The sequence below is a fragment of the Nannobrachium achirus genome (assembly GCF_963921795.1).
Source record: "Nannobrachium achirus genome assembly, chromosome: 20".
Taxonomy (NCBI): domain Eukaryota; kingdom Metazoa; phylum Chordata; class Actinopteri; order Myctophiformes; family Myctophidae; genus Nannobrachium; species Nannobrachium achirus.
The window spans coordinates 24,441,641-24,464,754 of record NC_137827.1 but is presented as its reverse complement, the minus strand read 5'-3'; the positions used below and the strand labels follow the sequence as shown (position 1 = coordinate 24,464,754).

Below are 23,114 nucleotides of genomic sequence, written 5' to 3'. Positions count from 1 at the left end.
TATATTAGCCTCGTAAACCGCCTCCTCCTGGAGTGCCATTCTATTTGCTCACCAGCAATCGAATCAGAATGGCAGGAAGTGGCAGGTTTACGAGGCTAGATGTATATGGGTTTAAAGTGGTGAAACGGATTCTTATGCTGTATTAACACCTTTTGCTGGGGACCCCCTGGAACCCCCCCTCCTCCCCCCTTCCCCCGGAACCCACTTTGTGGTATTAAGGCAGTGTTGGCGACGTCATGACACCATCTGACAGCATACGTGTGCAGCATATGCACCCAAAGCTTTAGTCATAGATTGAACAGACTGCTGTAAATCTCTGGTCCATTTGGCTCGTCTCACTTTCAGGAGAACAATCATGCTATTGCCGCAGGGCCCAGCTGCACTTGGAGTGCAGGTCTGGAAGCAGTCAGTGTTGCCATGTCTGCTTATTATAAGCGACTTTGGGCTTGTTTTTCTGTAAAATTGCTTGGAAATATTGGTAGTTTTTTTGTGTAGAGCTTATTTGGGCTTGCTTCCAAATGTTTTAATAATTGTTTAAGCAACAATTAAGTGTCTGTACTAGTGCAGAACCCCATCTTAAAATGGTTTGTGCCAGAGACAGATTTGTGTTGTTAAAATGTATTTTTTTAAAGCAAGTGTGCTTGTAGGCTATTTTCAAATAGCCGATGGTGCATATAGGTTTAAAGTGCTCCTGTGGCTTAGTCACTTCTTTTGGGCTTGTTTTCCTAGACCTGGTTGCTTATTTCTCTCACAAAATCTGGCAACACTTGCTGCAGCCCACAGCAACACAGTCAGCCAGTCACAGTGCTGCTGACCTCCTTTATGTGCCTCCTCTTTTGCTGTCCTTTTAACCACAATGCCAAAACTATAAACAATACAGTTCAGAAGGAGATTACCATATGTAGCTTTGCAAACCCCATATACTTTGTTGTACGATGAATAGAGAAAATAGCCGATCATAAACCTCAAAATGCATGGTGAGCTTGTATATCTGCTATTTTAGACAATTTTTAACAGTAGGTCATGCCCAAAATAGAGATGCCCTGTGGAAAGTTGTTACCCATATTCTCTCCTTACTACAGCAAAATGCGGCTTTGGTAGAGGTTTGGGTTTTGCAGTAGTTACCTTGCTATGATGTAACTCAAATGTTAATGAGATATCTTCAATACCTCCTTCGGTGATTAGAAATTGATATATATCAATTTGACTTACATTGCACAGAAAAACAGGTCTCAAACACCAATTAACATAAAGTTGATTCTGAACTGCATAAAAAACAAGACCAGGTCTTCTTCATAATTCAAATAGTAAAACACCATAGCATGGTCACACAACCCAAACAGAAATACCATAAGGTAAAGGTAACTACATGTTACACAACCCAAACCTCTACCAAAGTGTAAGGCTTTAAGGCTTTTCTATTCATGTAGTGCTTATATTTTAATCAAATCTGAACATGATTGCCTTTGATCTCCGCCTGTCTAGCCTCTAGATCTCCGCCATGGGAGATTAGATTAGAGTTTACATTAGACAACTTGAGTTAAGTCTAATCTCCTGGCATTGATTTGAGCTCTACCTCCAAAGGATACCAGTCACCCCCATCATATCCAAAGACTTTAGCTATTTATTAGGGCCCGAGCACACACAGTAGTGTGAGGACCCTATTGTAATTGCAAAGATTTTTATTCTTCTTCTTCTTCTTCCGCCGAATGAATCGCGTTTTTGAGGCGCCAAACGTACTCCAAAAGTTGCGCAACTTTGCACACACATCACAAGTGGCAAAAACTTCCGTATAAAAAAAAACTAAAGGGGGCGTGGCCTAATGGCGCAACAGCGCCCCCTAGAAAGTTTTAACGGCCCAGCCCCACTATACGGTTTCACCTACACGTACAAAAATCGGTAAACACACAGGTTAAAGTTTCCCTAGGGGCTATTTATGAGATCAATGAAGATTTGCTAAAAAAATAATAAAGGGAATGGGGGGGGTGTAGCCATGGCCGCGATGTTAATAACATGACCGAAATCGTCAAAATGCAGCATAATACTTGCTAGTCAAGTCAAGTGATCTCCAAATTACAATGCATCCCTCCCCAGCGAATTATTTTAAAACATGTGTGAAGATGCGCTGCTCAGATGTGCAACAGGCTGGCAGCTACCGCAGCCCAAGCAGCTGCTGTAACTTGACACCATTCACACCAAGTCAAGGTCCAAGCGTTAGCCATAGCCTCAGCTAGCTTAGCTTTTAGCCCTGGTGTGTGGCTGTGTTGTGTGCATGACGTGCAGATGTGCAAGCTCATAAGGTGTCACTTCGTGACTCAAAGTACTACGGATTTTAACGCAGTGAAGTTATGGAATTCGCTCTGTATGGATAGCAGTATCCAAAAGATGAAATCACGGGAATAATGGAAGTCTCTGGAGTTTTACACCATGTAAACAGCAGGTACTCTATCTAAATATGTGTTTACAGGGAAGGCAGCAGTAATTGACAATAAACGGTTGCTTACGTTCTCTTGCATTAAAATAAGCAACGGAACACTTGTTATGTTTGCAAATCAGAGATTCGGGGGGGTTTATTTGTCACTCGCAAAAGTTATCCATACTGGGACCAACGCAGCGTATCATCATTGGTGCTCATGGCTGTACTAGGCGGAGGCTTGTCCACTACGTGGGCAGTGTTTCTCTCATAACATTACCCACGTGTGGTGGTTCAGTCAGCGACAACAATATGGAGCGGTTGGTTTAGTTGTGAATGAAGGCTCTTCTCGGACGTGCTTAGCACAGTCAAAAACAAATGGAGGTGGCCAGACTCTATACTAATGCAGCTAACTAACTGCAGTATAGCATCCCCACCTTGTTTTAACATGGGTGGATTGTTTAGCTGTGGTTGGCTGGATTAAAAACGTTTTACACAGGAAAGCCATTGAGGTCCCTGTTTCTGTTGGGTGTGCACTGTGCAACAGAAAACTATGTTATGGCATCAACGGTAAAAAGACAGTATAGCATCCCCACCTTGTTTTAACATGGGTGGATTGTTTAGCTGTGGTTGGCTAGATGAAACGTTTGACACAGGAAAGCCATTGAGGTCCCTGTTTCTGTTGGGTGTGCACTGGGGGCCGCGGCGGCGGCGACGGGGCGGGGGGTGTTCGGGTGGGGGTGTTGGTTGGGTGCAAAATAAATTTCCGTCTTGGGATTTTTTTTTGCTTTAACCCCTGTAAACTCCTGTATCATGTCCGGGCTCACAAAAAAGTCTCTTGGCGCCACGTCCGAAACCAAACAGGAAGTCAGCCATTTTGACTAATTAGTGGGGTTTTGGCACATTTTTGGCCGTTTTCACGTGTCGCACTTTAACAAACTCCTCCTAGGGGATTAATTGGATCAATTTCAAATTCACTCGGCATACTCAAGACACCTTAACGATGAGAAGTTGTGCGAAACGTGAGTTTTCGTAAAACGGCGTGCCCGTGGCGAAGCGTCAAACTTCCTTCACCAAACAGGAAATGCCCCCTCTTCTGATTGGTCGATACTTGATTGTTCCTTTTTTTGGCTAGAACTCATCAACCGTTTGTCGCACAAACTTGTGGGTGGTGTCATTTTACTTGATTCAAAGTCCTTGTTCTTAATTGGTTTAAGTTAGCCCCGCCCCTCTTCTGATTGGTCGATTATTGATAGTTCCTATTTGATATCTTTTCAATGGTTTGTAATAAGTGCAATAGTGTAACTGTGTCTAGGTGTAATAACTGTAATAGTGTAATAGCGCAATAAGTGTAATAGTGTAATAAGTGTAATAGTGTAATAGTGTAATAAGTGTAATAGCGCAATAAGTGTAATAGTGTAATAAGTGTAATAGTGTAATAGTGTAATAAGTGTAATAGTGTAATAGTGTAATAGTGTAATAAGTGTAATGATGTAATAAGTGTAATAGTGTAATAAGTGTAATAGTGTAATAGCACAATAAGTGTAATAGTGTAATAGTGTAATAAGTGTAATAGTGTAATAAGTGTAATAGTGTAATAGTGTAATAAGTGTAATAGTGAAATAGTGTAATAAGTGTAATAGTGTACTAAGTGTAATAATGTAATAATGTAATAGTGTAATAAGTGTAATAGTGTAATAGCGCAATAAGTGTAATAGTGCAATAAGTGTAACAGTGTAATAGTGTCATAGTGTCATAGTGTAATAAGTGTAATAGGTGTAATAGTGTAATAGCGCAATAAATGTAATAGTGTAATAGTGGAATAAGTGGAATAGTGTAATACGTGGAATAGTGTAATGCCACAGCAAAAACTATGAATAGTCGGGGATCCACATGCCCAAAAGCTCAAGGAATAGGGTTGAACCTGTGATGTTCTGCCGCACTTTTTATTTCTGTTTTATCTATTAGTTTGGTCATTAAGGTCCACAGAATGAGAGGCCTGCTCTGCCGGAAACTTCGCGAAAGAAAGTTATGGCCATTTGTATATTCACTGTCCCATTGACTCCACTACACAGGAAAGGAAATATATTATAAAAAAGAAAAAATCTGCTTTAAGTAGCATGTGAGGGGTCAAACTGGAGGGTTTTCATGATTTTTAATCCATTGCAAGCATTTGTCTTGCACCAAAAACATTCCTTGGGCTAGAAAACGAACCAACAAAAGTGTGAAAAGTGATGACTCAACACTGTGATGACTGTGAAAAGTGATGACTCATCACTTTTCACACTTTTTTTGGTCTGTTTTCTAGCCCAAGGAATGTTTTTGTGCAAAACAAATGCTTGCGATGGATTAAGAATCATGAAAACCCTCCAGTTTGACCCCTCACATGCTACTTAAAGCAGATTTTTTCTTTTTTTAAATATTTTTCTGTTCCTGTGTAGTGGAGTCAATGGGACAGTGAATATACAAATGGCCATAACTTTCTTTCGCGATGTTTCTGGCAGAGCAGGCCTCTCATTATGTGGACCTTAATGACCAAACTAATAGATAAAACAGAAATAAAAAGTGCGTCAGAACATCACAGGTCCTCTCCCATTTTGAGGGACTGGATCCCCGGCTAGAACAATACAGTTCAAAAGGAGATTTACTGTATATTACATTGTAGGTGAAAGTAAAGTATACAGCTTTTTAGCAGCAGTTATCAATACTAATCGTGCCCCAGGCTGTTTCGTCTAAGAAGGACCCACAGCCTCTACTACAATACATCTCTGTAGTAAGATGGAGGATTCAACCCAAAGCCAGTGTTCAAGAGGAAATCAATGGGAGATCTGCCGTGAAGACTTTAAGAAAGCCTCCTCGGTCGGTCCTGCTACTTAGCCCTGATGTCAGCAGAAAGGCTTTTAAGGCTTTAGCTCTAAGTACCTTCCCTCTGCTTCTTCCACTGCCCAGAGGAGATCAGGCCGGACAGCTAATGTACAGAGCAGCACAAGGTGGTATCAGAATCTACTAAGAAAACACACTCAGCAGTTATCTCAGGTTACCGTTTAAAAGTGTACGTGGTGTCAGTGTTGGTGCTGCCCGGTGGGGGTGGAGGTGGGAGTTATAGCTCTGTTGTGGTTTTGCAAAGCAATGGCTGTTTGTTTTTTTCTCGTGTGCAACACAGGGTTGTGGTGGAAGCGTGACTTAACAATAGCCATGTGTAGCAGATAGCTGCTGTTTAAAAAGGGGTTTCTTCCTGTGTGTGGGGTCTGAGCTACACGGCCGGGAGAGCCTGTTTGAGCCAGACAGAGCTAATGAGATAATAGGATGTGCAACACATGAGTCATTTAACAGGAGGTTATAGAGCTGGAACCGCAGTGCTGTAAGGCCTGCATTTATACATAGAGGGACAAGTAGATGCTAGTCATCCACTGCAGTCGTCACCCGGGCAAAAGACTAGATGTCATGACTTGGCCTGACAAAACATCTGCTCTTTTCAACTGTGTTCTCCATGCTCTGACTCGCTGTCTAGCTAAATGTAGGATTTTACTTTGTTAGTTTGTGTATTTTCCAGCTCAAAATGAAACTAACAATTTCATGCAAGAAATGTAGTTTACGGTAATGTTTTTCCCCCCTCTTTGTATTCGTATAGTGTTTTCATGTGTTTTCCCCTACAATATGACAGCTCATTGACCATGGTTATAATGTAAGAAACACCTGCTATTGGATTACAATCACCTGCTGTTTATCATCTAGATGTCTGCGATCAAATTTGAATACCATTTCTTGAAGACGTCAGTGTACTGCTCATTTCAAATGAGCTGTTAAATAACTTCAGAGTGTTTGAGTAGTCTGTCCTCTGCAACAGATAATCCAGATATGGGTCGTTGTTCTAGCAGGATGCAGACACAACAGACAGATACAGTATGTATAGGAGTGGAAGTGTCTCACGACACAGACTGAAGGCGTAACCCTTGATAACAGTGCTGCTACACTGTCTATTATCTCAAAGCAGTGGTCAGACCTGGCCTACACAACCACATTCTATTGCCCTCTGGCCTAGAGAGTGTTTGTGGAAGTGGGGTTGAAATATACATGCGTGTGTAAAAAATGAAAAATGCAATTTCTTTACATAATTTAGACTGGTGTTAAAAGATCTCTATCAACGTGTTACTCATGTGTCCTATTACATCATGCCCACACAACTACAGCAATGCGTGCACGACATGTATAATTAATATCTGTGGCCCTGTGTTTGTTACTTTGTTTATTAGAGAACTTTCATAAAACATTGTGGGAATGATCAGAAGGCTAAAGAAACAATAAAACTGGCACATCCGCTGGACGGCAGGCGCAGGACCAGCAGTGGAACATGCAATATAAACTTTTATAAGAAGTCTTATCAAATATAGACCTTTTTATAATGATCAGTATGCTATGCTGCCCCAAAAAGATGGTTAAGTTTGGGGTCAAAAAGGTCAGAGGTCAAGTTCACATGCAGCAGACAGAACCAATGATGTTGGTGCCGGCAGGATTTGCACCCAGGATATGTACGTGCTTTGGTTAAGTCTTTCTAAGTGAACTTTGGCCCACTGTGAGCCATAGATTTTAGGTTGTCTCCTGAAATGGCTCTTTCATAGGCCTGCTTTATTTGGCTTTTTCCCCCCCTGCCTCTCTAATCTTTCATCTCTACTGAATCAGTCCAGTGTAACTGTATACTCCACCGGCCTGACTATAGGTCTCCAGGTCCACTCTCTTCGTAGGTGGCGGCGAGGTCTGCGCGTATCGGTACCCTGTCAACGCTGAGAGAAGAGTGAATAAGCACATTGTCAGCACTTGTGTCTGTCTCTGTCTCTCTCTCATTGTGCATGTCTGAGTTCCGCCCTCTCCCAGAAAGCAACACAGTGAATTATTATTGTCTTATTTCTCTTTGACACTCTCTATTTTCATCCACTCTCATCATCACCCCTGCCTCTGTCTGTCTCTAGCTTTGTCTCCCTCTGTTTCTATTTCCAACTTCTCGTGCTCTCTCTCGCTCTCTGTGTGTGAAATACAACCCCAGGGAGAACAGAGTGCTGAACGGCCCCTGCATTGTGGACCGGGAAACCACTCATAGCTTAGATATTAATACAGTGCAGATTTATGGATTTAGATATGTTTTCTGTCATCACAGCTACTGGCGTTGGGAAGGGGGGGGGGGGGGATTGCGGGTGTGTGCACGCATGCCTGTGTGTAGTGAAACAGAAAGGGGTCCATTGTGTTGTTCAGTCTTGTTCCCAGTGTGTCCAGGCGATCTGATCTCTGTGAGTCCGTTGAAGTGGTGAAGCTGGGCAGAGAGAGTGGCGCCTGGTCTGGCCAGGGTTGGGGTGGATCTATTTATTGGAGTCCAAAAAGTAATTTCCCCAACTACCAGTGGTGTAAAGTAACTTAAAGTAAAGTAGCTTGAGTATTTCCAATTTCCAATACTTTTACTTCTAGTCCACTACATCTCAGATCCAAATATTTTAGTTATTTAAAGATTTGTTTTGGGGCTTTTTTATGCCTTTATTGGATAGGACAGTAGACTGACAGGAAATGGGGGGAGAGATGGGGAGCGACATGGGGCAAAGGTTGTCCGTATCGGGAATCGAACCGGCGATGCGTCTGTGTGGCAATGCACCTGAACCAGTAGGCCAGCAGGTGCCCCAAATGTTGTAGTTTTACTCCACTTCATTTTCTTGAAAACTTTTAGTTACTAGTTAGTAGTTACTTTATAGATTCATTATTATTACTAAACATACACTAACCACTTCAACCTTTATATAGATTTTGGCCCATTTGAAAATAGGCCATCTACAAGCTCACAATCACAATGTGTTGCGATGCAACGCATGTGAGCTTGATTTCACAGGGTGTAGGCTTTGTTTTATTGGCTGTATGGTTCCTTACATCAGTAGGAGGATCAGTGTTCGGATGCAGATAACAAAAAAAGACAGTCAAAAAGTAGCTGGCTGTAAATGTTTCATTGCTCGGCTGTCCAGCCAGTGGCCAGTGTTTGTGTACCACACGGTTGACTGACACATGCACGCACGCGCGCGTGCACACACACCTGTCTATACTCACTGACAGACTAGAGACCCGAGGCTTATTCTCTGAATAATGCATCACCTGCAGACAGATTGGAGACAGTATATACACACACACACACACACACACACACACACACACACACACACACACACACACACACACACACACACACACACACACACACACACACACACACACACACACTACCTGCACTGCAAACGGAGGCATACATGCATGATTCTACGAGGTTTTACTGTATTGGTTGAGGCTCATTATACATAAGCCTGCATAGAATTTGTAATGGACCAAAACAAAATAACTCAACACAAAACAGTTGCTCATCATGACTCAGTAACATAACATAACACGACACATATAATAACAGTAACAGTGTCAGTGGGCGGCCTAGAGCTGTTTTAGTCTGATCTCAAATAACTACCTCACCATTTACACAGCAAAACATATGAACGTAATCGACGTGGATTAGCATGTAGTTTTTGTGAAAAACTGTGACCTAACCTTGAACTCTATGCCTCTCTCTCCCTCTTTCTCTCTCTCTCTTTGTCTCTGTCTGTCTGCCTGAAAAACTGTGACCTAACCTTGAACTCTGTGCCTCTGTCTTTTTGTCTCCGTCTGTCCGCCTTTCTCTCCGTCCAGGCTCTAGATGTAGATCGCAGTGTTCTGTACAAGATGAAGAAGTCTGTGAAGGCCATCTACACGTCTGGAATGGGTGAGTCTGTCCTCTCATCACTGTGTCTGTGTCAGCAAGACTTTGAGCCACTCATTCAATACTCTAACATGGCTGGACTTTGATTTATTGTGGTATGATAATAAGGCCACCCAATAGAGCCTTTACTACTCAGGCCGTGACTAATTACATAGACATTTCTGTAGTAGTATTCTTGTGTGTGTGTGTGTGTGTGTGTGTGTGTGTGTGTGTGTGTGTGTGTGTGTGTGTGTGTGTGTGTGTGTGTGTGTGTGTGTGTGTGTGTGTGCGCGCGCGCGCTTATGGTTGTGTTTCCTCGCTATGCTCATTCTAGTGACAGTGCCCGATGTTTCCAGCTCCTTTTGTCTAGCCTGCACTACAGCACCCCTGCTGTGTGTGTGTGTGTGTGTGTGTGTGTGTGCGCGTGTGAGAGAGAGAGAAAGGGAGGCAGCCAGGCTCAACCCTCTCTAAACAATGTGCTGAGCATGTCTTTTCTGGGAACAGTGCAGGCTCTGTCCGGGCCAGGGGGACAGCTGTCTGATCCAGACCCCTGGAGAAACAGCTGGGGAATGGTACACTGTGTGTGTGTGTGTGTGTGTGTGTGTGTGTGTGTGTGTGTGTGTGTGTGTGTGTGTGCGCATGCAGTCTTGTGTGCACTGCATGCACACGTGTATGTTCATCTCTCTACTAGTAGTCGCATTCATCTTTTCGCTTGCCATTACTTGGTGTGCTAATGCGTTTTCAAATATCACGTTGCTCTCTTCCTGGCTGCAATATGATACGGAGCCTCTCTTTCATTCTAAAACAAGACATTGGTGTGTTGTGTGTGTGTGTGTGTGTGTGTGTGTGTGTGTGTGTGCACATGTGCACTACCCATGTATTCTTTGGCTATCAAATGAACCGCCTTCAAACACAAAACATGCTTTTGTTGAGCTGGAGAGTTTAACTGCTGGGTTTGTTTCATCTGCTTGAGAAGTGTCCCTGACCATTACACACATTTTCAGGATTGACAAACTTCCCTTATCTAGGTTTAAATTGAAGGACATCCATTTTCCAACAAGGTCCTAAACAACCCTGATCCAGGTTCTATCTTGTGTTTTGAGTAGAAACAACAGACCTTGTCCTTGGGGATGTTAGTGCCTCTGTTAGTGCCTTACGTTGCACTTAGGGAGGCTGTCACCAGCTTAAATGAACTCTTATCTACATCTATTTAGGAAGACTCTCTTCTGTTTTGAATACTATCACTAAGCTATCTGCCCTGTGTCCTTTTGGCCTGTATGTTTCAGGGACTATTAGTGTAGCTCATGTCATGATGATGAAGAAAAATATAAGAATTGAAACGTTATTAACTTGAGCCAGAGAGATATGGTATATCAGATAAATTGACCATTATTTTATTTGATCGGTATTGGCAGTTACGCAGCCAATGTGCGAATATTCTAGCCAGTCTACAAGCTTGTGTTGTTGCAAATGCTTTGTAAGCTGGTAGATTGTCTATTTTTGGCTAAGATAGATACACCATTACTCATTCTGTGGGGGAAATTCAGCCGCCAGAGGTAGTACAGCAGTTAAGTTACAGAATAAGAGCAGTACTGGGGTGCCTGATGGAGGGGAAAGGATCCGGTTGGAATAACGCGTTCTTCCACCCGCTAGGTCCTACCGGGGAAACGCCCCCCTGCCAGGTGATAAGGAGCGGCATGCTCACTCCTCGTGCACTGAAGGAAGCATGAGCGCAGTTCGGTTATTCTTACTGTAATGCATGGATTAGGAGGAGCGAAGGCCAAAGAATGTTTAACCTGCTTTTGGTATACAAAGCAATACTTGCCACAAGACTCCTGAAGACAGTCTACTAACATTAAGATTTGATTTATATTTATATTTACATGGATGGACAAACAGTGCCAACTTTGCCAAGGAAACAGACTTACTGTACTACAGATTGTCCACTAGATTTAAGCATGATGTAAACAGGCAGCCAGCCAATTAGCTTGAAAGACAGACAGCCTATCAGCTGGACGGACAGACGGACACAGACAGACAGACAGAGGACCAGTGAGTTCATACTACAAAAAAAAGAGGACAAAAAGCTGAACAATTGCCAGTTTTGTCAGCCTGGCCCAGGCTTCTAAAGAAGTGGTCAATAAACTCATTACCACTAATGGAATACTGCTAATTTAAGTCAATGGATGTCAATGTCGATATAACACACTTTATTTCTATACCACTTCTGTTGGGCTTTAAAAGTATTTAATTGAATAAATTACAATTCTCTCTACTGTCTCTTGCTGGACAGTAAGAATAACTAGACTGTTAATTGGTTAGTTTCTTTGCAGGGATAAAATGCAGAAGTGATAATACATGGTGATGAAAGACAAATATTAAAACACAAAGTGAAAAATAATATAATTAGAGATGAGTGTACTGAGTGAACTGAGCGGTGTAGGCTGCGTGTGTGTGCGCGTGCGTGCGTGCGTGTGTGTGTGTGTGTGTGTGAATGTGAGTCTGAACAACAGCGCCCTTTAACATGTGTGGTCAGAAAAGGTACTGCAGGCTACATACATTACAGACACGGACGGACGGACGGACGCATACATACCCACACACACAGCCACGTATAGGAGACGGTGTGACCACCGCTCAAAAAGAAAGAAACTAATAAGCAATGAATATCCTATTCAACACACACAGTTGAATAGGATATCAGAAAATAAACTGCACAGCTTCCATGAGTTACTGCCCCTTGTGGAAGCACTCTAGAAGACGGATCTGTGCTGTCTGTGTGTTATAGAGTGTGTCTAGCTAAGCCTTCATCTGCCTCAGGAACCACAGTAATGGGACACATTACAGGGTGCTGCTGACTGCAACGTTACTCAAGACAAGTTGATGGGCTGACTACATGGCTGAATTTTCCTTCTTTAAGACTTATATTCTGTATTTTGGTGTAGGGCGAATAATAAAAGTAGCCAATCTACAATCTGTGAGATCAACTATTTTAAGTTTTTTTTTTAGAAAACTTGATTTTCAGGCAGCTACGCAGCCTTCAAATATAGTCCAGTTATGTTTGTAAAGTCCTCTCGCCATCCACCCACCATCCACCCACCATCCACCCACCATCCACCCACCATCCACCCACCATCCACCCACCATCCACCTCAAGGCGGTTTTGATATAGGATATGGATGGGACGATATGAAAATGTCATATCATGATTATTGTGACAAAAGAAATCGCAATTTACAATATTATCGCGATAATCAAAATCCATTATCCTGGGGCAAAAATATTGTCAAAATTGTGACGCGTTGTGAGCTTGTATATCGGCTATTTTTTGGCAAAGACATTTGATAGAAAATGAAAAAAGACGATATCACGATAAATTAAATCGCCACAATACAGTTATTGTGATTGTTTTTATCACGGTAAATGATAATATCGCTTATCGTCCCATCTATAATGGACAAAGATAAGCATACCAGGGTTAATGTGGCTAGCTGTCAGGTGGTGGGGGAAGGTAGTGATGCCAATGCCAGTCATGCCACTGGAGAGGGTGGAACAGAACAGGTACATGGATGAAGGGACGGAGCTACAGACAGAGAATGTGATGGAGGAGAGAGATGGAAATAAGCAGGAAAAAGGGGGGTAGGTGGGTAGAGAATGGTAGATGGGCGAGGGAGGGGAAGCGAAGTCTGGGAGAGCTTGTCTTGTTCCAGTGTTGCTAGAATGCATAATAACCACCAGTGAAGGCACTGGGAGCACATTGTGTTCTCTGTACACAATGCACCGACCTGTACACAGGTTCACGGTTCACAGCAACATCCCAAGTGTTCATTTGACTCTCAGATCAAACACATCAAACTGAAGATGGGTACAGTGAATTTTCTGCATTCTTGCGCTGAGCCAGAGCCAGGCTGAATCCTCCTGGAGGGTGGTTGGTGAATTATGCAGCGTTCAGCTGCAGCAGCAGCACACATTTTATCAACACAATCCTGGACTCAGTGGATATCTGCTCTGCTTTTGTTGTGTGTGTGTGTGTGTGTGTTAGGGATGGGATGAATCACGCGATATTATCGTTTATCGTGATAAAAAACATATCATGGAGATTTAATTCATCGTGATTTCGTCCTCCGTCATGCACTGGGTTCAATTCACATTTTATTTGCTGAGCTGCATATCCGGTACAACTTAAACCCTCTATAATTGGTAAAAGGTACTTCAAATATATGTACTTGAGATGTACTTTTTTCATTCTCTATCAAATGTCTTTGCCAAAAAATTGCGACGCGTTGTGAGCTTGTAGATCTGCTATTTTTTGGCAAATGTTCCGCCCCAGGATGATGGATTTTAATTATCGTGATAACATCGTAAATCGCAGTTTACTATGAAAACCTCCACCGGCCGTCCGTCCGTCCGTCCGTCGTCGGTCGGTCGGTCGGTCGGTCACACGTCACACGTCACACCTTTGCCCTGCTCATATCTCCGCATCAGTATATAGGGCTTGTTTGTTTATTGTATGACATCACGCCACATCATCAGCTGTGGACTCTGTGATGTCATCGTATCGCATCAGTATATAGGGCTTGTTTGTTTATTGTATGACATCACGCCACATCATCAGCTGTGGACTCTGTGATGTCATCGTATCTCCATATATGGCCATCTCCGTATATGGAGATATAAGTCGTCCATGCCCAAGTATGGGCTGGTGAGGTCAGACTTTGTGTGATGCGTAGGTTATCTCCATATATGGAGATTCAACATTCCAGGCAATGCTCTCTTCCCTGGTGAGAATTGCCCCTTTATATTAGCCTGATTTCAGACTCAGCTCACGCTTTAGTCTGAAACTGTGCTCCATTCTGAGCGATTTACGGGGGACTTTTTTGCGAGCGTGCACGCGCGTGTCCGCGCGCGAGTGATCGCGACGCACGGTGATCGAGACGCACGGTGGACGCGACGCACCGTCGGGGAGTGTGTGTGTGATTGTGTGTGTGTGTCTCTGTCTGTGCCAGTGACTGCTTCCACAGAACTGCGACCAGAAACTTGTAATCAACATTAAACAGCTTGGTGAAATCAGTGCGCTCGTGCGTGTGTGTGTGTGTGTGTGCCTTCCTCTGTGTGTGTGAACTTCGTTTGAATCGTTTCAACTGCTGCGCGGATTGGATATTCGTTAGACCCACCCCACCCCCACCCCGCGCGCTCATTGGACAGCCGAAAATAAAAACCGATTCATGTACTAAGCTCCAGACCAGAGAAAGAGTCCACTCTGAGAGTGGGCGGGGTCTCTGGTCTGGAAGCAGGCTACCTTTATATAGGGCTTGTTTGTGTATTGTATGACATCACGCCACATCATCAGCTGTGGACTCTGTGATGTCATCGTATCTCCATATATGGCCATCTCCGTATATGGAGATATAAGTCGTCCATGCCCAAGTATGGGCTGGTGAGGTCAGACTTTGTGTGATGCGTAGGTTATCTCCATATATGGAGATTCAACATTCCAGGTGTAACTATGGCTACCCGTATGACGTGAGAGGTGGAGGTTGTGATATTTGTGGAGATAAGCGACCAACGGTCGCTTATCTCCCGATTAGGGAGTCTTACTGGTTACAATAATCGTGATATGACATTTTCATATTGTCCCATCTCTAGTGTGTGTGTGTGTGTGTGTGTGTGTGTGTGTTTGTGTCTCTCTCTCTCTCTCTCTCTCTCTCTCTCTCTCTCTCTCTCTCTCTCTCTCTCTCTCTCTCTCTCTCTCTCTTTCTCTCTCTCTCTCTCACACACACACACTTTCTCTCTCCCTGAAAACACGCAGAGAGAGATAAGAAAATGGAAAGATGTGGTCTGTCCATCTTATGCCAATGTCCCATTAATCACAGCCCATTTCTGTCTGTGTGACTGTCTGTCTCTCTCTCTCCACAGACACACACACACACACGCGCACGTCACGTGCACATGCACATCTTCAGACAGACAAACAACTCCCTGGCCCCTGCTGGGGATTATCTAACTGCTGTTATTCCAGCTTCCTCCGTCCGTCTGCCTCTTTCCCCCCCACGTGTACACACACACACACACACACACACACACACACACACACACACACACACACACACACACACACACACACACACACACACACACACACACACACACACACACACACACACACACACACAGTGTAATCACCAGATAGCAGCTCGGCCTCCACTTCCTCTGTCCCACTCTATAACCATGTGTAGCACTGGGCTTCCATCATGTGCTTGTTGGCTTAAGGTCCATGGTTAACTCACTGTGTGGCCTCGCCCCGTATACATCCCAATTCAATGTCCAATTGTCCGTCTACAGACACTGTAAAACACTGCCGTATTTATTCTCCTTTTAACCTTAAACCCTTTAATGTTCACCCCAGAATATGGATGCTGGGGTTCAAGTGGTTAAGAATATAGCTGTCTGAGGGTAGTACAATGTTATCCATGATAAAAGTGATGGTTAGCAGAGAGACTGAGAGAAAAGCCTGATTCATATTTATTTGCACATCGTGTATCACACCGAAAAGAGCCGATCCCAAACACGTTGTGAGTTTGTAAATCTGCTCTTTTTGGTGCGAGACGCCAGCAACTTAAGTATAAATCAAGCTAAAAGGTTCAGGTTGTGGGGGAGTGGTGGTGAGTGAGAAATGGCACGGATAATGATTGGCTAACTGTCTACTACTTTCAGACAGACAGACAGGCGTATTTTGTGTGTGTGTGTGTGTGTGTGTGTGTGTGTGTGTGTGCGTGCGCGTGTATTGGCATGTGTCATAGTCTTTCTCTCTAATTTCTCCTGAATTCCAGTAAACACAGGGCTATTTCTTGAGATCAGATTTCCTTTTCTCTGTATCTCTCCATCCTGACTTACAAAGGGGAACTCTTTCTCTCTGTTGCTCTCTCTCCTTCACTGAGTCAGTCAGTCAGTCTGTCAGTCAGTCACACACAGACACAGACTGTGCTACCAGTTACTGACACACTGCGTTTTCATGCTCCTTTTCTGGAAGCAGAACCAAACGTTGGTCTTATTATTTGTTGACTAAATGCTGCAGTGTGGCAGAGATAGAGCTTGAACCCGAATACAGCAAACTTGGGAGCCTTTTAATGGGTAACAGTTTAAGACGATGTTGGCTGGAGATGAATGATAACCAGTCCCCAAGTGTCAGCTCAATTGAACACTTCAACGAGAGTCAAACATACGTTCTTACTTATGTTCTACGGGCTGCTGTTGTTAGTCTGCCACGTTGCTGTACGAAGCCACCCAGCGCATCACACAGCCTTCTGTGGTTCAAGGCGCTCTCTGGGATGTGTTGGAATATAACGAACTAGACTTCTATCAGGCATATATGTGTGCAGTGTTTGGGTCATGTTACAACCAACACACACACACACACACATTCATCACTCGTCAGCCTCGAGGGGTTGCACGGTGTTTGTCAGCTTTGAATAGCAGCGCTCGGCGCTCTCATGTGCCACTTCAAAACAACAAAGGAGGTCCCCGCCTTGTTGGCCGGGCGCCCCAGCAGAGCCACAACAAAGCAGCCAGAGCTGATGTGTAAACAGTTCGGCACCGGGTGTGTGGCAGGGAGCTGTCTGCTGTGAAACTGAAGCTGTGAGCAGAGAAGACGATATGTTTCCAGAATGTCCTTGAGCTGTGTCCAGTGAAACTCTCATCTAAAATGACGATTTAGCGTTGTTTAAAAATAATTGGCGGTGGTTCAAGTCAATTTTGTCATTGTGCATACAGCCCCATCCGTGATTTAATGAAACTCAGAAAAGATTCACTGTCCTGTGTTATTTTGTGGCATAGAATAGATCAAACGTGTGCCATTAGAGGAGGTGCACAGGTTGTGGGCTCGGTGGCTTTTAACTTTCTCCTATTTAATATGATGGATATCTCTGGGCCCAGAGCTTATCCTCTATCTATGTGAACCACCCTCTGGGACTACTTTATCTGTGCATTGGAGCGTGTGTTTGTGAGCAAGGGAAAGGAAGAAAGGAGACAGAGAGAGATGGAGGAGATAAGATGCTTAGTCATGGCGTAGCATCAGGTGTATTACTGTAGAACAGGGCTCTTCAACAGGGGGTCCGGGACCCCTAGGGGGTCCTCAGAGTTACTACAGATGGTCCTCCAAATCTTTGTGTGATATAAGCTTTTTTTCCTCCTTTTCTATATTTTCTATATATCTGAGAACTTGAGCCAAAACTGCGAGGCGTTGTGAGCTTGTAGATCGGCTATTTTCAGCAAAGAGCTTTGGTGTAGAGGGGAAAAAAGAGCAGACTAAGTACAGAGTGAAAGATCAAGTATTGACGGTTATCTGGAAACACAAATTTACATGAACCCAAAATACACTGATGATTGTGCTGTCAAACGATGAAACTATTATGGTATCTATGGGTTGCGGGGGTCCCTGCTTATTTAATCTCTCTCTCGACTAAGGGGCCTAAAAACATTGAAGACCCCTGCTGTAGAAGTCTCTCTTCACATTTCTGCGCATGCCCATCTCTCTGTCTCTGTCTCTGTCTCTGTCTCTGTCTCTGTCTCTGTCTCTCTCTCTCTCTCTCTCTCTCTGCGCTCTCTCTCTCTCTCTCTCTCTCTCTCTCTCTCTCTCTCTCTCTCTCTCTCTCTCTCTCTCTCTCTCTCTGTCTCTCCCTTCTGTTCTCTCTCTCTCTGTCTGTCTGATTCTCTCCTTCTATTCTGGCTTTCTGTGGAAATGTCTCTTGCATGACACTGCTCCCTTGGGAAAGGCCAGCCGTCTCCATGGTAACATCCCCTCGTGCTCCGCCATGCCTCCACCCCGTTATCTGTAGCGTTTAGCGCATTAAAGGAAACCAGCTAGCCTAACCTATCTGTAAATTAAGTGGATTCTTGACATGCTGCATGACAGATGTCATGCTGGTTAATGCATATGGCTCTTTGACATGGCAGTGGTACTTTTTTGCTGTTTTGCTTTAATTGAACTGTTCTGCTTTTGTTGTGGTTTGGGTTGTGAAGCACTTTTTAAAGGTGATATACAAATAAGGTTTATTATTATTATATTAATATAACTCTTGAGAATGTACAAGCCCATAAGGGTCCATTTGTACAGTCTCAAGAGTTACAGACCGGCAAGGGTCCATTTTATTCCTCTCTATCAAGACCTCCTGGAACCCCCTCAAGGACCCCGGACAGCCGGACCCCACTTAGAGAACCATTGACCTATGATATGAGGTGTATGGTTGATTTACAAGTTGGAGGCATGTTAAGGCTCATTTATTTACATAAATAATAAATAAATAAATAAATGTCCTTTTACGAACACATACAGCTCACTTACTCACACTTGCCCTTGTGTTGGCTGAACACGCCCGTCAAAGGGAAGTTCAGAGACGTTTCAGACAACAAACATGGCGGAAGTTGAGGTTGTGATAATATACAGAGGTAAAAGCAGAGGCAGCATTGTCGGCGACTGTGGTCTATGTGGTACATTGCAACAGAGTAATGTACTCACTAGTATCATCAGTGAGAGAAATAGATGAAAATCATTTTAAAAATCGACGAAGCCTAGTTCCAAGTGATTGGATATTGTGGGGGCAGTGCAGCCCCCAGAATTTCCTTTGCTACTCCTCTGTCTGTAAGCTTTGTGACAACGTGCACAAATATGGACAGTTTCTGTCCGTACAACGTATTTAACTAATTCAGTGCCATCTTTTCACCACTAGAGGGCGCCCAATGGCCATAGAATCCACCATAGACAAGCGTTGTATATGCACAAGCCGTGCGCAGCCATGACGCGCCCCCTGAACACTTTCCTTTGTGTCATGAACAGGGACAGGATGAAGTTAGCTTGAAGTTAGCTATTGGCTACCAAGCATTTTAGAAGCCCTATTTTCGGCGATTTAGCCATGATTAAACCTTGCACACCTCATGGATATGCATGGAACAGAGAAAATGAGCTCTAAAGATCCTGGATTGCATTGGAGTGGATGGTAAATATCGGCGGCGCGACGCTCTCGCGGGCCGTGTAAACAGTTGACGGCCGGTGGCCCGGCAAAAAAAAAAAAAAGCCAAACTAGTTCCGGATCGGCACCCTGATAAGGTCCAAATAAAGCCGAACTAGTTCGGGATTGGCACAGTAAGAGTTAATATTGAGCATAAATTAGCTTTTAGCCGCGTGCATCTAATCACACAGCCTGGTGGAAAAGCGGGGCATTGAAATCTTCAGTGATCCAAAGAGGAAAAACAGCTGAGTCTGAATGATAGCGCCGTTGCTATAGAACTGTATATTATTGCATTTAGCCTTTGGTCAGCAGTTTGTTGAAACGGTTCCTTTCATAATGAAAACGCAGCGGGCACGGCTGTAGGTCAGCTTCTATCTCTTGCCTGCAGTGCTAGCAACTGATGGAGCAGGGAGGGAGGCATGCTCTCCTACCAGGGGCGTCACAAGGGGTAGGAAAGTGGGACTGAGTTATTGGGGCCCAAGGTGGTGGAGGAGGCCTTAATTATTTTATACTTTAGCAGAGAGATAATAAAATCCTGCTTTCCTCAAATTTGACAGGTGAACAAAGGGTCTATTGTTCTATCAATGCTAGAGGTCAAAGGTCAAGTTCATGGGAAAGTAATAAACAAAGCTCAAGGTCAACAGGTTTATCATTGTTGTTGGGTTAGGGTCAAACATCAAGGTCATGGGAAAGTTCATGGTAAAGTTCATGGGAAAGTAATAAACAAAGCTCAAGGTCAACAGGTTTAACATTGTTGTAGGGTTAGGGTCAAACATTAAGGTCATGGGAAAAACTGTATTAATGTTTAAATGTTGTGATAAAGTTTATGGTAAAAAAATATATAAATGATAATGGGTTAAAGCCTATGGGTTTGGGAAGTGTGAATTTGTGGGTTGGTGTTGTGGTGTTTTTTCTGCACATATTCCAAACATATTAAAACATTTGTTAAAACATGTGTTGGTCCGTCATTATTTTAATATGTAATATTGTAAAAACAATCCGTTGATCCTAGAAGCAGTCTTCCTATGCGCTTAGTTTATCAAGTTCTTGGCTTGACTGTGTCAGTGAACTTGACATCGAAGGGGTCTGTCTGGATGTGTGTGTGTATGCTGTGAGCACTAAATGAATATGTGTGTTTGGATGCTGAGAAGGGCTGTTACTGGCTATAGTATTGACCAATGAAAATGATTGTGGGTGGTGCTTATGGTTTACGTGAGCTTGAGGGGAGGGTTGTGTAGGGTGGTGTGGTATGGTTTGGGGGTGTGTGATGTGTTCGTGGGAAAGCTGATGTAATGCTGACATCATTACTTCTATGAGGTTGAATCTGTGGGAAAAAAGTGTTGTGAATGGTTATCAATACGTTGGATTAGTCAATTATCTTTTTTATCTGAAAGGTATTATGATATTGTTATAGGTATTGTTGCCATTTAATGAATTGTGTCCATTTTTTATTTTGTGAGGCGAGTAGCCTGCAAGTGAATTGAATGTGTCATGTATGATTGATGAGTAACCGATGTATTGTCTGTATTGTCTTTTTTTAGGTGAAAAGCCTTATTGTCACGAGCCCAATAGGGTATTGTCACTTTTGTTGCGGCTAAAGGAGGCTTGGAGAGGAGAATGGGAGTCAAATGGTTAGCTATTGATATCCTTTAGCGACCATATAGTATAAATATCTATTAATTCCCCAATCATAAGATATATCATGATGAGTGACTCTTCCGTTGAACCTGAGCAGACAATTTCGACTTCTTCTCCTGAAGCATCTGATTCGGTTGTTGAGAAAGAGTCTGTCAGCGCTAGAGAGTTTTTAGTCAGAAATAGAGCTCTACTGATAGACATTTTATCAACCAACGTTCCTCTTTTAAGTGCAAAATTAGTTGAAAGGGGAATATTGACACTTGAGGAAATACAGAATATATTTGAAAGATGAATGGAATTATAGATTTTTCTATCTTAGAAGGTGAGTGTATTTTATTTTTTCCTTGTAATTCGATTGAATTTAATTTAATTTGTGAGAATTTAATTTGAACGATTTCTTTTTTTTTTTCCCCTTTTTCATCTTACATTAGAAGAAGATCAAACTACTACATTTTCATACGAACCAATTTCACCACCGATGATTGCAAGTAAGAATAGAGTCATTTTAATTCAATATAATACAAAATATTTATGAAATATTTAATATTAATATTAAAATCTTTTCTCTCAAGCTCAACGAAGAATTTCTGAAAACGAGGCTTCTGTGTTAGCGTTTATTAACGACTCCCCGACTAATTCATTCATCCCTTCAATCAATACGGACATCGATGCGGGGAACCCTGCGTGTGCATACCCACAAGTCAGCGTGATCAGAGACCGCCCCTCAAGCCCCGGAGTGGGGTCTACAGCATCGTCAGCTTTTCAGAGAGGTTTGATCACCGAGGCGTCAACATCTTCAGATAATGGTTCAAACCTTAGACCTCGGCAGTCTGCGAGGGTTGTAGGTTATGCCTCTGAAACCATCTCACCGGTCAGATCTCAACCACCCGAAACGATCCTAGATGAAGCGGACGATCCGGCCCATTACACACCTCCGTCGGCCCCCTTCAAAAAGCGCCTCAGATTTTCTACATCTGATCACTCTCCGTGGACACCGACAACACCACGGAGGGATGTTAGATCGATCGGAGCACCGCATGGAGGAGAGGGTAGGCCCACACACACACACACACACACACACACACACACACACACACACACACACACACACACACACACACACACACACACACACACACACACACACACACACACACACACACACACACACACACACACGCTCTCACACAAGTGTTTTTTTTATTTTTTTTTCTGTTAAGGTGCTGACCAAGTTGATCCCGAAACTATAACGAGCCCTGAGAGTCCGAATATTCACAATCTTGAAGAGCAAGTGACAAACGGTGAGTTGAATTAAAAATGTTCATGTGTCACAACTTGTATATAGATGAACGACACTAACGATTCTTTTTATTCACTCTCCTTATTGTTTCAGAGACGGAGGTGGCGGAGAGCTCTCCTGCGGTGCTGATGCCTGAGGTCCAGATCATTGAAGGGCCGGTAGCTGTTGAAGTTTTGGTTGAACCGGACTCGGAGAATACGACGCATGAAGAGAGTCAACAGCTTGGTATAAAATTAGAACAGGTGTTGAATCGCTTATTCAGAGCGGCAGAGGAAAATAATCGCTCGATCAGAATGTTATGCTTTGATGTGGAAATAACCAAGTAAAACAAATAATGCGCAATTATCATTAACTAAAGTAGACCTCTACTTTTTTTTCTTTTTAAAAAAGAGAAGTTAGTTTTGTATTTTAAATGAGTAATTCTCATTAACGTATAAGTAGTCTATTCCTCTACTTTTTTTCTTAAAAAAGAGAAGACAGTTTTGTATATTTTTTCATTTGTGATTGAAATATAAAAAAATGGATATCCCTAACCATTTAATAGAAGCTATTAACCAGTTAAATGATACCCCTTTAATTCCTGTAGAACTGCAAAATATGATTGATGAATTAGATCATCAAGATATAGCTGATATAATCAATGACTTAGAAAACATAGATAATTCTGATTTAATAGAACCGTTAACTCCTTTGTCAAATGGAATGATTGGGGGTGGTGAAAATGTGTTAAATGATCCTCTTGAAGGCACGTCGAACGACCCTATTATAATACGTAGAGATATGTTTCGAAATACCGAGATCCGCCAACTTTTAAATGTAATTCCTCAAGATCCAAATGAAATCAATTATGCCGATTTCTATATAAACGTTATGACAAGCGCTCAGACAACTTTGGAAAATATTCTTAACTGCACATCGCCAAACGACATTTTACAGATAGAAATCACTGGTGAACATCTATTACACTCGTCGTCTTTAATATTACGCGGTGATGAGACATTTGAC

The 23,114-nt window shown here is 43.0% G+C and overlaps 1 protein-coding gene across 1 annotated transcript in view; it reads left to right on the top strand.

Annotated features, from left to right (window-relative positions):
* asap2a (ArfGAP with SH3 domain, ankyrin repeat and PH domain 2a) overlaps positions 1 to 23,114 on the top strand; it is a 105,613-nt gene that overhangs the window by 22,568 nt on the left and 59,931 nt on the right. Inside the window, exon 2 of the mRNA XM_080750553.1 lies at positions 9,119 to 9,191. Within this exon, the coding sequence (XP_080606679.1) occupies positions 9,119 to 9,191 (73 nt within the window). The remainder of the gene's footprint in view (positions 1 to 9,118; positions 9,192 to 23,114) is intronic.